Genomic DNA, 17,397 nt, shown 5'->3' on the forward strand with positions numbered 1-17,397 from the left:
TATATATATATATATCTCCTGCGGTACACAATGTCCCCTCCCTCTGAGAAAGAACATCACTCAGCCGGCCAGGGACTGTCCGATGTCCGTGGCCCCAGCTCTCAGACTTCCTCAGAGTAGAGCAGCTGCATGCTGTACTCTGTGAACTACGGCTTACAGTGTCAGGAGCTTGGCTGGGACAGAGCGCCACCTGCTGGGCTTCCTCCTGACAAACCTGCACCCAATTTGAAATCTTCTGCCCCCATGTGCTCCAAGATGGAGACTCTCATAGTTTAGAGTTAGGACCGCACTATAAGAGGTGCCTTGGCGCGGCTGTGCGGCTTTCACATTTTCTGCAAAAGACGTGTATCCAAACCTCTGTTATTAACCTTAGTGGTGAGACAAGTTGTTTTACATGCTGGTTTGTGAGTGTGCCATGATACCTTTCTACTGTTTTACTGTTCTAAGCCCATTTCGTGTGCACCTTACTGTATAGCTGGTGACAAATTGTTGAGTGCGTTTGTCATTTGTTTTGCTTGACCTGCTGGTCATGTCTCAGAACTGCACCCAGCCAGCAGCAGCTGAGCTCCAAGATAAACAGAGCAGCCAACTATAACTTCCGATCGCGATCGTTAAGCTTTGCGATCGACTGGTAGATCGCGATCGACCTTATGGGCACCCCTGCTGTAGTCTGCCATATCAATGGTTTGCTTTGTGCTTTTGTGTACTGTACATAGAGTGCTGGAAACAATTGGTGGGTAATGGACGTGTTCATAGAGCAACCCAGCTTCATGTTCACATGGTTGACTATTTATGGTCCCTGTATGCCTTGGATATTTTTGCAAGTAAGTAGTTCACAGAAAAAGAAAAAAAAAACGTAAATAGAAACCAGTACATTATTGGAAATCAGAATAAGACTTACATTTTCCTCAGCATTGGACAGAGCAGCGGAAATCTTGTCTATAGCAATACTAATGCCAACAGCACAGGGTAGAATGGCAGATCCAGTCTGAGGCCCTCGAAACTGGGAAATCTAAAAGATGACATTATATTGTCACTGTACAAGCTGAAATAACTAACACCTCACAACATTGCAATAGCAAACACAGCTCAATTTTGGCCATACAGTAGCTATGAATTTCTTGATTTAGCAAATCTACTACAACTGGACCATGTGAGGCTGGATCAAAATTCTGCATTCATCAATCAAAGATGACAATACAGTGCAAGGTTTAAAAATCAGGATTTGTAATGGAAAAAATAGGATTTTTTAAACTCACCTAAAATCTTTTTTCTGAGTTCATTGAAGGACACCTCCGAATCTTCATTTCACAGAAGGGTTATATATGCCACTTGCAGGAGTAGGACGCTAGGCAGACAAAAAAACAACATAGCATAGCCCTTGGGTCGCCGCTGCTGGTGGCTCAATCACCCACTTGTTAGAGGTAGCTCAGTTATTTAAAAAAGCAGTAGAGAAGAAACAAAGGGCACAGACAACTCCAGAGGGGAGGGAGCTGTGTCCTTCAATGAACTTCCTTCAATGAACTCAGAAAAAAGGATTTTACGGTGAGTTAAAAAAAAACTATTTTCTCTTACGTTCATTGAAGGACAGGGACGTCCCAAAGCAGTGAGAAATGAGGGATGGCAAACCAAACGGAACAAGAAAAAGAGGCACCCACACAACTAACCCTCCGCCAGCAAAAGCCTTGCAGCCAAAACCTTAATCTGCAGAAGCAACAACATCCCATATAAAAAGAAGCAAGACATTCACCATTGACCAGGTGGCTGCCTAACAAACCTGCAAAACAGAGCCCAAAGATGAGAAACTCCAACGGCTCTAGCCACATCTAGGCAAGGACGGCCAACACATGAGATCCGCCCGTGGAAGACAAAAGGAAGGAGGACAATACCCCCAGAGAGATGGAAAAAGACACCACCTAGGCAAAAAAAAAAAAAAGAGGGTCACTGTCTAAGAACTACCTTCCCCCTATGCAAGCCAAAAAAGAGGCAGACAAAACAAGCCATGCAATGGCGAACCCCTCCGGACCAAGGTGATGGCCATCCAAAAGCCAAAGCCGGAGATAAGATCAAAAAGGACAACTCACGCTCAAAGGGAGACTGCTGCAAAATGGTACAAACTAAGGAATGCGAGTCAATGGATGCTAAAAACGAGCAATAGTCTCACATGCCCTAGGCATAGAATATACCACAGAGTCCCACAGCCCCCTATCTTGCACCACCTGAATAGCAATAGCCACACCGTAAAGGCCAGCGACAGCAAGGATTAAAATTTTGCCTCGCAACAGAAGATCTGGCCGTAGCAGTAGCTGCCAAGGAACATCTGCAACCAGGTGCATCAGGTCTGCATACAGAGGATGACATCCAGTGTCACCATGGTGACCGGAATCCCTTCAAGGGAAAAACACCCTGGCATGACTCGAAACCAGGAGTAGGCCCAGGGACTCCAGAAAGGACACAAAAAAGATTCCTGGATGACAAGGACCCAGCAAAAACCTAGGGTGCGCACGGTAATCAGCAAATTGGCAACCAGTGCTTGGAAAATGAGGTCGGCCAGACAAGCCTGATCGAGATACTCTGTTGCCCCAGTAAGACCAACAGTCCGAAATGCGAGCCAACTATGGATCCGCAAACAAAGACAGCTCCTCACCCTCATGCAATGAGGTTGGGGTAAATCTTCAAGCGGACTAGTGAAGAAGGGTTTGTCTTGGAGACAACAACAAATGCAGATGTCATCAACACTCCAGCACGAAGATTCATGTCAGTGCAAATCCACTATTGATAGATGTCATGAAGATGAGCGCTTTTGGGGGCCATGCAGGGTCCCCTGCATCTTGCTCAATAATGGTAAGGAGTGCTGCAAGGTTTATGGACTTTGTATCGTTTGGAGACAACAAGACACTCATGAGTAGATAAGGAAGGACCCTAGGGCTGCAACTAATGATTATTTTCATAATCGATTAATTGGCTGATTATTTTTTCGATAAATCAGATTTTAAAAAAATGCACAATTTTTTGCAATCGCACGGCATTTCGGTACCATGCATTGCAGTGTGGGTGATCACACTGTGGGTGTGCATTTGGGGTGCCATTGAAATTAATGGCACTGCAACGCACCTCCCGCAGCAGAATTAGTCAGGCCAAAACCGAAAATGATTTTTTTCCCCACCTTTTATAATTCCCCCCCACCTTTTATAATGTATTTTTAATATTTACAGTATTATTGTAAGCACATGGCATTTTTATAGGTTCAGCAAGGGAATGACAGCTGGCAGTGGCAAGATTCCGCAGACGGCAGCTGAAAATACAGCAGGTAGTGGGCTGGTGCAATATCCACCCTGCTATTGGCCATTTCAAATTGCAATAGAAGGCTGGCTACTCCTTGCTGTGCCCTCCTCCCAGCATGGAGGAGAGAGCTAGGGGATCCAACCAACTAAATCAATAAATGAGACAACAATGATCCAGTATCCAGCAAAGCATCACACATACAGGAGACCGAGGATCAAGCGAGCAGGCAGTTCCCAAAAAACAGAAGACAGCTGTTCACCTTCCAGACCCTGGCGCAAAGCTTCGTCAACTCAGCGAGTGTCAAAGAAACCAAGAACGCTCCAGCGATGATTTACATAAATCCAAACCTGGAGTTCACTCTGTCCATCGGTTCCTCGAAAGAGGGAGGCACCACGTCCATAACCGTAGCCTTGTGCAGGCGTGACACAGACGGGTACTGGGGGAGATGTCTGCATTCTGCTGCGTTAGGGGACCCTCCATTAAAAAGAAGCGAAACAAAACACGCCTAGGTAGGACAAGCCCACGAGACACTACCATTCCCTATGAGGGAGTGATAATAAGACACTGTAAACAAGTGCCATGATCCGTGCGCACCAAAGGAACCAGAGGATCCGACAGAGCATCCACAGAATCCTCACAATAGACACAAAGCCTCATAAGGGTAAAGACCCCCATTGCAGGTCAAGGCTATACTATGAGGAACACCCCTACCAAAATGGAGGTAAACACCTACATTGCAACAGACTGGGGACCCGCAAAGCAGACCCTGAAAATACAGGAGGAAGATAGAATGTGTACAATCTGCAACGTAAGCAGGTCATGCTGGGACATGTAGTCCTTTAGTGTAAATTACACCGTATGTGTAGGGCATATAATATGCAGCACGCACAGGACATGCTGGGACTTGTAATCCCCTAGAGTATAATATGCAGTATGTAAAGGGCACCCCGAGACTTTTAGTCCTCTAGTGTATAAAATGCAACACACAAAGGTCATGCTGGGACTTGTAGCCCTCTAGTGTACAATACACAGTAGGCACAGGCTACGCTGGGACTTAGTGTATAATATGCAGCATGTACAGGACAAGCCGAGACTTGTAGTCCTCCAGTGTATAATACACTGTATGCACTGGTCACACTGGGACTAGTAGCCCTCTAGTGTATAATATGCAGTAATTACAGGACATGCTGGGACTTGTAGTCCTCTAGCGTATAAGATGCAACACACACAAGTCATGCTGGGACTTGTAGCCCTCTGGTGTACAAAAGACACAGTATTCCCAGGCCACTCTGGGACTCGTAGCCCTTTAGTGCATAATATGCAGTATGTGCAGGGCATGCTGAGACTTAAAGTCCTCTAGTGTATAATATACAGAAAAAAACGGCACGCTGGGACTAGTAGCCCTCTAATAATGCACAGTACACACAGGTCTTGCGTACTGCGCAAGGAGGGAGGGGATGGAAAAGCCCAGCAAGTAAAGTAAAAGCTCAGGAGAAGACCGCTGCAGTTATGGTAGAAGGGAACCCAAGGGAGAGGCACCGATCCAGTCAGCTCACAGTACTCGAGCGAGAAGGGAGAAGAAGGCTGCAGCCTGAGCAGGGAAGAGCGCACTACTTATTACTCAAGGTAGAGGATAGGGTACCTTCTCTCAAATCAGATCGCCTCTAAAACAAAGTGGGGGTGCTAATAGCCAGGGGGGACACTGTGACAAACCAGCCCAGTGCCCAGTCAGTCATATGCGTCACCCGTGAGGAACACTCAGATCCAAAAAGGAGCTGGGGAGACTACAAGGATCTATATTATCTAGCCTGTCACCCAGCTAAGCTGTTGATTGAAGATCAAGGAAAAAATAAAGAAAAAGAAAGGAACTAGGATCCATAGCAGGGAGCAGGTCCTTACTCCTCGATGCTAGGCAAACTTGTCTCTAACAAGTGGGGGGTTGAGCCACCCGCAGGGGCATGCTTTGTTGTTTTTTTTTGGTCTGCCTGGCTTCCTACTACTGCAAGTGGCATATAACCCTTCTGTAATATGAAGATTCGGCGGTGTCCTTCAATGAATGTAAGAGAAAATAGTATTGCTGTCTGTATCACTCTAGTCTTAAACCATGCTAGATTTTCTCTCACTTCCTGTAATGCTGACATCAGGAAATTAAGTGAGGGTAAACCTCTCAAACTGGGGCAACAAACTGCAATAAAAATCAAATGAAGGTTCTAACCCCTCCCCTATCAATAAAAACAAGGATGAATGTAAAATTGGCTGATCTCCATGCAAAAAGTAAACCTGCTTTGAGAGAAATACAGGGTGCCAATGCAGACCGCCTTTTGAGAATACTAAATGCCTGGCTGTTATGCTGACCCTCGAGGTTTAATACCTTGAGTCACTGACATGAATGCAGATCAGAAAAGTCGGCAATCATTATCTGCAACTTCCAGGACAGAGATATCATTTAAGCTGGCCATATGAGTGTGATATACTCCCGTGCAAAAGTAAATAAAGCTGCCAAGTACTAATACCCACACTAATATAGCGTATTAATAAGTAAAATCCCAAAATAAAGTGCCAATCTATTAATTCTTGATGTGAAACTAAAGTACAAAAATATAAACAAACAAATATAATCATAAATCCAGTGGTGCTAAATCAAAACTTAGCATGTGTTATACATGACAGAGACTACCACAATTTTCATCAGCAGCGTGAATAAGTCAGTACTCAACGTATCCACAATTCATGTACAACAAATTACCCCCACGCAAGATTGAACACAAAGTATATAAGTAACAAAACACGTATAATTATAAATCAAAAAAATTCTATCAAAAATTATTTCATAATCAACACGAATTGCTCAGATATTCAACGTGTCCACAGTTCATTTGTGTCACAATCTATAATAGTCCCGAGTCCAATAAAACACTGATGTATCACAAATACAGTAAATACGTGATTCCTCCACCTTCCCCAGGTGTATCGTGTTCTCAGCCTGTATGTAAAATGGCTTACCTCCCCGAGACCTAGAAGATAGGTCTCTAAGCGCAGATCCCTTTTAGGTACCGGGAGGGATTCCCCGAATGTGGTTCTTAAACAATAAGCTCCTTCTGTGAACTTTTCACCAGTTCATCCAGTGCTCCACAAGCAATAGGACTTGAACAAAATTGTGAATTACACACACCACGCCACTTTATTAGGTACACCTGTTCAATTGCTTGGTAACACAAATTGCTAATCAGCCAATCACATGGCAGCAACTCAATGCATTTAGGCATCTAAAAGTGGTGAAGTCGACTTCCTAAAGTTCAAACAGAGCATCAGAATGGGGAAGAAAGGGGATTTTAAGTGACTTTGAACATGGCATGGCTGTTGGTGCCAGTCTAAGGATTCGAAAAACTGCTGATCTACTAGGATTTTCATGCACAACCATCTCTAGGGTTTACAGAGAATGGTCCAAAAAAGAGAAAATATCCAGTGAGCTGTAGTTGTGTGTTAGAAAATGCCTTGTTGATGTCAGAGTAGAATTGGCAGACTGGTTCGTGATGATAGAAAGGCAACAGTAACTCAAATAGCCACTCCTTACAACCAAGGTATGCAGAATACCATCTCTGAACGCACAACACGTCGAACCTTGAATCAGATGGGCTACAGCAGCAGAAGACCACGGTTCAGGCTGGTGGTGGTGTAGGGGATATTTTCTTCTGATGGCTACTTCCAGCAGGATAATGCACCATGTCACCAAAACCCACATCATCTCAAACTGGTTTCTTGAACATGACAATGAGTTCAATGTACTCCAATGGCCTCCACAGTCAGCAGATCTCAATCCAATAGAGCACCTTTGGGATGTGGTGGAACGTGAGATTCGCATCATGGATGTGCAGCCGACAAATCTGCAGCAACTGCGTGATTCTATCATGTCAATGTGGACCAAAATCTCTGAGGAATGTTTCCAACACCTTGTTGAATCTATGCCATGAAGAATTAAGGCAGTTCTGGCGGCAAAAGGAGGTCCAACCCGGTACTAGCAAGATGTACCTAATAAAGTGGCCAGTGAGTGTATATGGATTAGAAGAATTGCTTGTAATTCAAAACATAGATTAAATAAACTTTCAATGCAATGCTCCACCATATCTGCTTAGCAAACTTGATTACTGGAGGCAGCACTTATCTAAATTGTATGAAGTATTATCCTATTGCGCTGTGCTACAATGAATTGCAAGGGGTAGTATGAGAACAGTGTAAACCGAGAACTAAGCAAATATTCTGGAGCACTGCAGTGAAAGTTTATTTTATATAATTTTTTTTATTATATTTGTATTGTCATACTTTAGTTTCACATCAAGGATTAATAGCTTGGCACTTTATTTTAGTATAAGCTGGCCATATACTGGCTGTTGTTTCTCGTTCAACCACCACAGGACTATTGTATTTTGACAGCGACGGGTATGCTGCTACCATAATACCTGAGCAGTAATGTTTGGCTGTGAATTTTCAAACTGGTTCCTTTTGGCAAAGATTGGTTAAAAAATCGTCTGTCGAATCGGGAAGGGTCATATGTTGATCAAATCTCAGCTGAGTCAGCAGGACTTGGACGAAATTCAAACAGTATTCTGGCTCCAACTGTTGAGTTAGTAATTTATCCCTTGCTGACACCTCTCTGCCTGGCCTGTTTAAGCAGATACAGTCACCACAGACAGTCTATCAGATAGTGGAACTCACCAAATACTTTTCATCCATGAAAATCTTTACTGCATGCAGCAGGTTACAGCAGACAACAGGATATAGCAGATGATTGAAAAATGGTAATGCTTTCCCACATGCAAGCATATTAACATGTGGCCATGAGACATCAGCCATTTTGAGGAGAAAACTTACAATGATGAAGGGAAATACATCATAAAATGGGAGGGAACACAGAAAAGAATGGTGCTATAACCAAAATGACAAGATGGCATTATACAAACCGACTATACTAGTGCCAATGAACAGTGGCTTAAGGAAATGTAAAGTCTCAATTCACAGTAATATAAATATTAACTATGACTGTGCATTGTGTCATATTTTCATACAACAGTTGTAACAGCACAACCAGTGCATGACCAGCTTTAAAGTATCAAAGACAGGGGTTCAGCATGACAGCCAGGCAACTAGCATTTTCAGAAATAGATTAGTTTCTTTCAAGTCGTGAATGGAATGGGAAAGGGTTAGAATTAGGGATGCACCAATACCATTTTTTCCAAGACCGAGTATGAGTACTTTTCCTCAAGTACTTGCCGATACAAATTACCAATACCTTTTTTTTTTTTTTTAGTGTCATGTGACAGTTTTTCTAATACCGTGTTTCCCCGAAAATAAGACACTGTCTTATATTTTTTTTTGGCTCAAAAAAGCACACTTTAGGTCTTATTTTCGGGGGTAGGTCTTATATTTTTTTTTAATGTAAAAACAATCCGAAATTAACCCCTTCGTGACTGACGACGTACAGTGTACGTCGCCAGCATCGGGGCTGTTTAAACAGACTCCCGGCGACTTTTGCCGCCGGGAGTCTGTTTAAACTTGTAGAGCCGACTGTCGGCTTTACAACAGAAGCGATCCTGGCGACTTACCTGTCGCCAGATCGCTTCTGCGTCCCGAAGAAAGCCCCTTATGCCACCATCAGCCCTTGGGAATGGTCACAACTAGGTCTTATTTTCAGGGTAGGTTTTATATTTTAGCAATTCCCAAAAATAGTACTACGTCTTATTTTCGGGGTAGGTCTTATTTTCGGGGAAACGGTACAATACAGACTAATGATTTTAGGGAAGTGATGGAACGCCAGGTGCTGGACACAGCTGCAACCGCTGCCACTGACTCCAAGTGTTAAAAGGACTACAATTCCCAGCAAAGTATTATACAGCAGTGACCAATAATATGAAACTATATACTATGTGTTGCTCACCATGGTTGCCTGCGGGTCTCACCATGGCTGTGCAGGTAGCGAGAAGGAGAAGCTGGTCAGCCATACCGACGCTGTAAACAAGCGCCAGTATCAGCGGTTAGTAGCACGGCATTTTCACGAGTAAGAGTACGAGTGAAAATGCCCAGTATCTGCGCCAATACCGGTACATCCCTAGTTAGAATTTTTGCTAGGTTTTTATGCTACCTCAGTCTCAATTGGAACTTGGAAAAAATCTCACCAATAATTTGTATTACTAAATCAAGGGATTATTTGCTGGCCAGCTGTACAGTGAGCTCAGTCCTCCCGCAACTCTGTTACACAACACGTACCAGATGGTCATATCTCCCCCCAGCTGCCAGGATCTCAGGGATGGTCCTCTGTCGGCGTTTGATGAATGCCACAAATTGAAACACAATCCCATTGTGCTGCTGCATCTTGTACACCAGGCCGAAATTTACCACCATCTAAAAGAAACAGACACAAACATTGGACAAGCAGAGTGTGTTTTGAATGTGAAGCAAATACCTTTACATGAAGATTAACTCCAGTGAGCTGTACACATGGTAGTTCAGAAGCTATGTTTGAACTGAGTTGTGTTTTTTTGGTTGCAGCATGTCTTATAGAGGTGCATTTGAACTGCAGGCAATGAAGGTCAATGTAGCCTTTTCTTATCAAACAATGCATTTGTGGTCGATCGCATTGTGGCCAGAGGGTGTGGCTACAGTGCCATTCACTTCTATGGCACACCACGTCCCCTCCTGCCCCGCAAAAAAAGTGAGCTGTCATCTGGTGTGAACCTAGCCTAAAACATCAAAACACAATAAAGCTTGATATAAACGGAGCAAAATTCACTCAGTGGATAGCCCTGCCAGCAGCTTCCCACCCAACATCCATCCATGAAAATCTATAAATTCTCTCATATTTAAAGGGCCCATTCACACCATGTCTGGATGTTTTTCTGCAAACGTGGTCACGCAAGTTGTAACAGGTTTTTTATGTGTTCCGGTGAGTTTCTTTCCTCTCAATTGGATTTCTAGTGCATTCTGGTGTGTTTGCATGTGTTCTGGTGCATTCCAAACCAGAAAAAATAGAGCACACACTACTTTTTTTTTTAAACATTCTGGAACTGAATGCAATAGTGTAAACTAGCCTCATTTTTTACAATAGGAATTAATGGGTATGCGTTTTATGACCAGACAAAGTGTGAACGAGCCCAAAGCAACATAAAATTTAGAAAATATCAGAACTCGGCTGGGTTTGAATAAAAGAGACAAATTTCTCATTAAAGCTTCATTCCTAGCACACATTCTTTAACCACTTGAAGACCAGGTGTTTAGACCCCCTTCCTGGCAAGGCCAATGGAGGATGCCATTGCCTGGCTGTCATGCGGATCCTTTTGCTCAAAATGTTTCCTTGTCACTAACCTAGAACTATCATGTGAGTCAGTGACTTACAAAAGGACTGAAGCCAAGGATCAGAAAGACAGCCAGCCAGTATTTGTAGATGGAGGTCAGCTATGACACTCCACCTATTGCTTGAAGTGGAATGTTTATTCAGAAGACATCTAGACTACATATATTTAAAGTGGTCCTTTACCCCCTTTGACTAAAAATCACATCAGCATACAGCTCTGCATGCTGATATGAAATCATCTTGCATTCATTAGCTAAAGAAACATTTTTATTTTACTTACAATTTCTTTTTTTTACTTCATAGTCCACGTTGGCACAATTGATGTAAGCGTGCCAAAGTGCTGCATCCTAGGAAGGTTACATCAGCATTGCATTGCTGGGAAATATCATCCATGTTCTCATGAGATCTAAGGGAAAGGCATTTTCCTCACCTGAGATGATGTGCATGGTCATATGTCCTAGTCAATTGTGCCAGAGTTCCAGGAAGTAAAGATAGATATATTATTCTGCCCTTAGCTAAAATGGCCACTGTCAGAAGACAGGGGAAGAAAAGAAAATAGGGTATGCAAAGAATAAAAAGCCTGCAATTATCTATAAGTATGTGTTGTAGATTGTCATTACTAAACATTTCTAAACGGTGCCTTTCTTGTAATTTTGAAGATATGTGTAAAGTTCCTCTATAGTGTGTGGCCCATAATGTCCCAGCACATTTCCTATTCTGGGGTTCAGTGAAGAATAATTAGGATTTATAAAATATGAGCACATGTAATAAAAAGCTACAATAAGAGATAATGTGCTGCAGCCAATCAGGAATCAACACAAACCTGCCCATACCTAATATATGAAAATAAATATATAAGGCACAACTTACTTATTTAGTTATAGACAGAGCAGAGAAGGATTAGACCCTCTCACTTTTTTTTTTGCGGCCTGCTCACTAGGTGGATTCACTCTGTTCTGATGACCATTGTCACCAAGACAGAAAATGAGGGGTTATTTAAAATTTTACACTTGCCTCAACAAGAGGAGATGAGAAACCTTCTAAATGGTGACAAATGTTCTGGTAACAGCTATTTAAGAGGGGTAGTACCCAAATCAAGGTAGTACCTTGATTTGGGGAGATTTCCTCTCACTTCCTGTTGCATCTTCAAGACAGGAAGTGAAGGAAAATCTTCCCATCAGGACATAAAAAATAACCGGATAGAGATTTTAACCCTTCCATACTCCATAAAAAAAATGTTTGGCTCCAAATACACTTAAGGGCCAATTTAAATCCATGCATTACCGCTAAATCACATTACATGCATTGACACATTGCAGTGCTAATCATTTTGAATAGCACCCAACACCTGTGATACAACAGGCTGCAACACAACATAGTGCGTTTGCAAACATTGTGGATTGTCCGATCTTAGGGGCATTTTGGTGCATCGGAAGCCCATTAATGGGCTGCCTTAATGCAACGCGCATCAATGTGTGATGTAACACACATTAATGCACGTGCAATAACACACAGCACAAATGTAAATGGGCTCTTAAAGAAAACCAGTTGTCACTGGGCTTATGCCAGAATGCAAACACCAAGTTGGAGCATGCAGCTGAGGACCCACCTAGCTCCAATGTGACAGAACTATGACATGACTATGACAGAACTTCAATGTGACAGAACCTGCTTACTCTACTGATTAGAAAATGAAAGGTGTGATAAGAAGACACTATCAAATTTTTTCTGTAATGGTACTGTACAGGTTCATGTCTCATGAAAGTAAAATATTTCACAGTTTCAGCAGGTTCTCACCTGAAGCTTAATGCCCAGCCTCTTAACTAGTCCAATGATTTCCTCCAGGTCTTTCAGGCCTTGCTTTGCCAGGATGCCAACCCCTGATTTCTGCTTTGTCAGAGAGGCCATCATTGCCTCCAGCTCATGGAGCTCTCCTTTCTGCTCAATAAACTTATAAAGTCTATTCAATTGGAACTGAAATAAATAAATATCCAAAATATAGGTCTTGTGTTATAAACCACAGGGCAGCCGCAGAAAACACATTCATAAGTCAATACTCGTATATCAATAATATAGCGTTCTTGCAACCAAACTGTGCTAAATGGTAAAATAAAGCCCAGGAGGTGCTGCTGACAAGAGTCACTGTTGGAATCACACAGATGAAGAAGAAGCTAATAAGTGAATTACGTTTAATGTACGGTACAGCAGAGAAAACCCAATATACACACAAACCCCCAACTTGGAAAATGTTTTGTGCTGTTCTGCATTAAAATAAAGCTTGCAGCAAGCAATATTGTTTAGTGCTGTAGTGCAAGGTTCCGCTTGCTGGAAGGTTGCATCTGTATATCCAATTCATGTTCGAGGCACTTAATCATTAAAGTGACATTAAACCCTCAGATTTTTTTTAACATAAAACAATACTGTAATGTGTGCCTTACTGTAATCTCTTCCTGCTGCTCTTCCTTTTAAATCTGTATCTGTTCTCATGCTGGGCAGAACTTCTGTTTTGCAGCAGACTGGCTGGTCTCTGGAATGGCTACATGGTGTCTGTGTGTACATTTGCAACCTGAGCCAGCACTACAGGAAGAGGCACTCAGCTGCAAAGGGAAGTTCTCACCAAGCATGAGAAGACATGAGGATTTAAAAGAGCAGCAAAGAGAAGGGAAACTACCATGGATTACAGTAAGGCACACATTACAGTATTGGTTTATGTTAAAAAATCTGAGGGTTTAATGTCACTTTAAGCATGATTATTAAAAGTAGAGCAAAGTGCAGTATTCCCTATCTCCCAACTAGTAAGTTAACAGATTACCTTTGAACGAGTTAATGCACTTTGTACAGACGTTGCTCACAGACTACTGAGGGCCTCTATGCATAGAAAGTTTGGCCTTGATTTGATGTTAATTACTATTAGGTTATAGACTGGCTAGAAGTTAAAGTGAACTTATGGCCAGAATATGGGTATTCATGCACTGGCATACTCCTATCAATCACAAAATTAGCTTTTAAAACAAGCCATTATTGACCTCCTTAGCTGCAGGCAATGTGGGACAATTCAATCTCAAATTTCAGAAGATAAATACTGAAGTCCTTCAATTCCTCCTTTTTGCAGCTGAGAGATTACATCATTGCTTCTGTTTTGAACTTTGAGGATGAATTGCTCCAATGTGCTTGCGGCTACATAGGTTAGCAGGGGCTTGTTTTAAAGCTCATTTACTTAATGTTAAGACATTGTACAATTTTAAATGTACACAGACTGGCTAGACTCACTTGGTTTGGTTTATTGGTTTGTCTGAGAATATGAGTTAGGTTAATAGGTTAGGTAAGGGTTAATATAGCGGACTCAAAGATGGGTCCACAAAATTGTTTGTAGAAGAGCAGGTGGTTTATAAAATGAGCAGAAGTGTTTAGTGCATGATGCATCCATAATCTTCTCTGAAAAATGCTGTGCTGAAATTTCTGGCACTCATATCAACCAAGCCAATGTTTAGCAGCTAAAATAAAATGTATTGAAATACTGAGGCTTTCATTGTGCTAGCTGAGAATATCTACAACCGCAGCAAAGACCATTAAACAAGGAGAATGAACCTAAATTGCAAACTGTGAACACACTGCTAACTGTGCACTGTTATCGGCTGCTTACTGTAAAGTGTTACAGCCTATTCTACAGTTACAATTTAAAGTGTATGTAAAGCCTAATAATGAACTTCTCTTGTTTGCTACGTCTTGGTCTTTAAAAAATGCCACTGAATTGATTGTGCTATAAATTCAGAGGTGTCCTGTTTCCATTCTCTGTGTTATTATTATTACATAGTATTTATATAGCGCCAACAGTTTGCGCAGCGCATTACAATATAAGACATTACAGTTACAATACAATTCAAGACAAGATAGACAAGATGGACAAGTGTTTTTCCAAGGAGTCTAATTGGCCCTGTTATGTCTTATCTTAGACAACAGAAAATTAGTGTTTATGTTGTAGAGATGAGGAGAGTTAAGGCCGTGACACACTGCACGTGAAGCAGCGCAGAGCGGGGGCGCGCTGCCTTTGCGAGCAGTGTGTCATGTCATTTTCTGCTCGGCACCTCAGCTTGCGAGAGCTCGCAGAGCTGAGCGTGCCGAGATGAACAATTTCAACTTCAGCCAATCGGCTCGCGCGTATAAACCAGCGCGTCGCAATGCGACAGCTGGCAGGTTGTTACGGACGAGCCGATTGGCTAAAGGTGCTGTCAATCATCTGACTGCACTCAGCTCACACACTGCACGCAAAGCTCCGTGCCGGATAGCTTTGCTTCGCTCTGCACGGCTTCGCGTGCAGTGTGTCACGGCCTTGAGAGGGCTTGAGTAGTTCAGCAAAAGACAAATGGCCAGGGCTGAAACCACTCAGTCCACAAAAAATGCTTTGTATTGTCAGTGCACTACAGAACTGGAATGTTCCAAGTATTTTTCTGTATTTGCAGGGTCATTCAGGGTAAAATGTGTAAATGTTCATATACAGTGTGGCAAATAATTATTTGATCCCCTGCAGATTTTGTAAGTTTGCCCAACTACAAAGAAATGAAAGGTCTATAATTTTTTTATCATAGGTGTATTTTAAATGGGACGGAATATCAACCAAAAATCCAGAAAAAAACACATGATACAAATGTTATAAATTGGCTCCCACAGACTGGCTATGTGGTACAGAGATTAGTCCTGTCAATTTAAAAAGGTGCTCCTAATGACAATTCGTTATGTATATAAAAGACACCTGTTCACAGAATCTCTTTCTTCCATTCAAACCTCACCACCATGGGCAAGACCAAAGAGCTGTCAAAGGACATTAGGGACAAGATTGCAGACCTGCACAAGGCTGGAATGGGTTACAAGACGATCAGCAAGAAGCTTGGTGAGAAGGAAACAACTGTTGGAGCGATTATTCACAAATGGAAGGAATACAAAATAAAAATCAATCACCCTCGGTCTGGAGCGCCATGCAAGATTTCACCTTTATGGGGTAAGAATGATCATGAGAAAATACATCACTGTATTGCAAAGATGTACTGCATGTTTGCTTTCCCCTCACAAACACTTTAAGACCATCATTCCGTTCAAATGTACTTACATTGTCCTGAGAAAGAGATAGGTTACAAAATTTGGCTTCCACTTCTCTTTTAGTAAGTTTTTCAATCTAGTGGGAAAAGAAATGCAATGTTAGGGTAAAATAAAGTGAACAGTTTAACAATGTTGACCCCAAAAAAGAGTGAAGATTATGAAGTACCAGACCACATGTGTCATTTATTTATGACTGCCTGTCTGCACAAGTTAGAATAGAATTCAATTCATAAACATGAACATGTGGCATGTGTTATTTGCCACGACGATCATTTTGAGCTTTTGCTCATCATTGCTGAAAATAAAAGTTGTGGCATTGTTCTAGTTTAGTAAATACAGTTTAATGTTTCTGAGCCGAGCATCACAGGGTTTGTAAGCACTTACCATGGCATCATAAAGAATAGTGTACACTTGGATAAGCTTATCTTCTGGAACACCACAGTGAAGGAGGATGGCTTTCAATAAGGATGTGTGGTTTAAATAAATACTGTAATTTCTTTCCTGTAATATAACATTTATTTTCTTTAAGATTTTTTATTGATTTTGCAAGAAACAAAAACAAACAGAAAAAGCAATAATTCCAAATAAACTAAATCAATATGGTCCAAAAGGAGTAACAATAAGACTTGTCCCGAGACAGGAATTGATACAGGATAGCATGAATATGTCTCATAAGTTGGCAACACAGCAGAAGGGTTAGGGTCCCCACACACCTTACGATTATCGTACGATAATCGCGGGAAATCCCGCGATCGTACGATGATCGTAAGGTGTGTGGAAGCCGTGCGACCTCTACTACTGTAAGGTCGCACGACTTTAAACTTACGGACATGTTTGAAAACCCGTCGAGCATCGTACGATGTTCGGCGGGTTTGTGGCATGTCCGTACGATAACAGCCGCACGGGCCGGTGTGCGCAAGCGCACACTGCCCGTTCGGCATTGCGGTCATCGGAAGCCCGCCCCTCGGGGCGTGGCTTGCGATCATCGAAAGTACTTTCTGCCTATGCAACATAGGCAGATCGTACGTTTTTTAAAGTACCTTACAACCATCGCAAGACAAAAGTCTTGCGATGGTTGTAAGGTGTGTGCCCAGCCTTAGAAAGAAGATGATCATTGAGGAACATCAAAGATGTAAGTAAATTAACTCAATAGTTGTGTTAAGCTCGCCATACACCTTTAGATTATCTGCAGATTTTCTATGGTCAGATGGAAAAAGTGCAACAGATTCCTCCATCTACGCTAAACTGTGTGGATGGAGGAATCTCCCACTGGGCCAAGCGTCAGTTATCTTACTAGTCGGCCCTGCTGGCTCTCAAAATACCAGAACAATACCCTGCATCCAATCAGATTGCTCAGGTGTATGGCCAGCTTTAAGAGGCCAACCAAGGACCCAAATACGTTAATAGAGCTGGGGGAATCCCCTCTGCTCATACGTAATCTTATATAAGGGAAGCGATTAACAATGCCTTTCCAACAGCTCAAGGAAGGTGCCGGCAGACCGCCCCATACTAAGGGCTAGTTCACACCAGCCCCAGTGCGTTCTGGCCGGCTCACTTTGTTTTGGGGCAGCGATCGCCCACACCCGAATGCGTGGCACATGAATGCCTGTGTTCCGGTCCGATGTGGTCAGAAAAAATTAGTGCATACGGTATTTTTTTGACTGCACTGGACC

The 17,397-nt window shown here is 42.4% G+C and overlaps 1 protein-coding gene across 1 annotated transcript in view; it reads right to left on the minus strand.

The window, feature by feature from the left end:
* EIF2AK4 (eukaryotic translation initiation factor 2 alpha kinase 4) overlaps positions 1-17,397 on the minus strand; it is a 141,452-nt gene that overhangs the window by 24,833 nt on the left and 99,222 nt on the right. Inside the window, exons 26-31 of the mRNA XM_018568292.1 lie at positions 16,109-16,225; positions 15,735-15,800; positions 12,428-12,604; positions 9,547-9,681; positions 898-1,012; positions 151-152 (exon numbers count right to left, since the gene is read on the minus strand). Of these exons, the coding sequence (XP_018423794.1) occupies positions 151-152; positions 898-1,012; positions 9,547-9,681; positions 12,428-12,604; positions 15,735-15,800; positions 16,109-16,225 (612 nt within the window). The remainder of the gene's footprint in view (positions 1-150; positions 153-897; positions 1,013-9,546; positions 9,682-12,427; positions 12,605-15,734; positions 15,801-16,108; positions 16,226-17,397) is intronic.

Source organism: Nanorana parkeri, unplaced genomic scaffold (genome assembly GCF_000935625.1).
Source record: "Nanorana parkeri isolate BGI_ZX_2015 unplaced genomic scaffold, ASM93562v1 scaffold1168, whole genome shotgun sequence".
Classification (NCBI taxonomy): Eukaryota; Metazoa; Chordata; class Amphibia; order Anura; family Dicroglossidae; genus Nanorana; species Nanorana parkeri.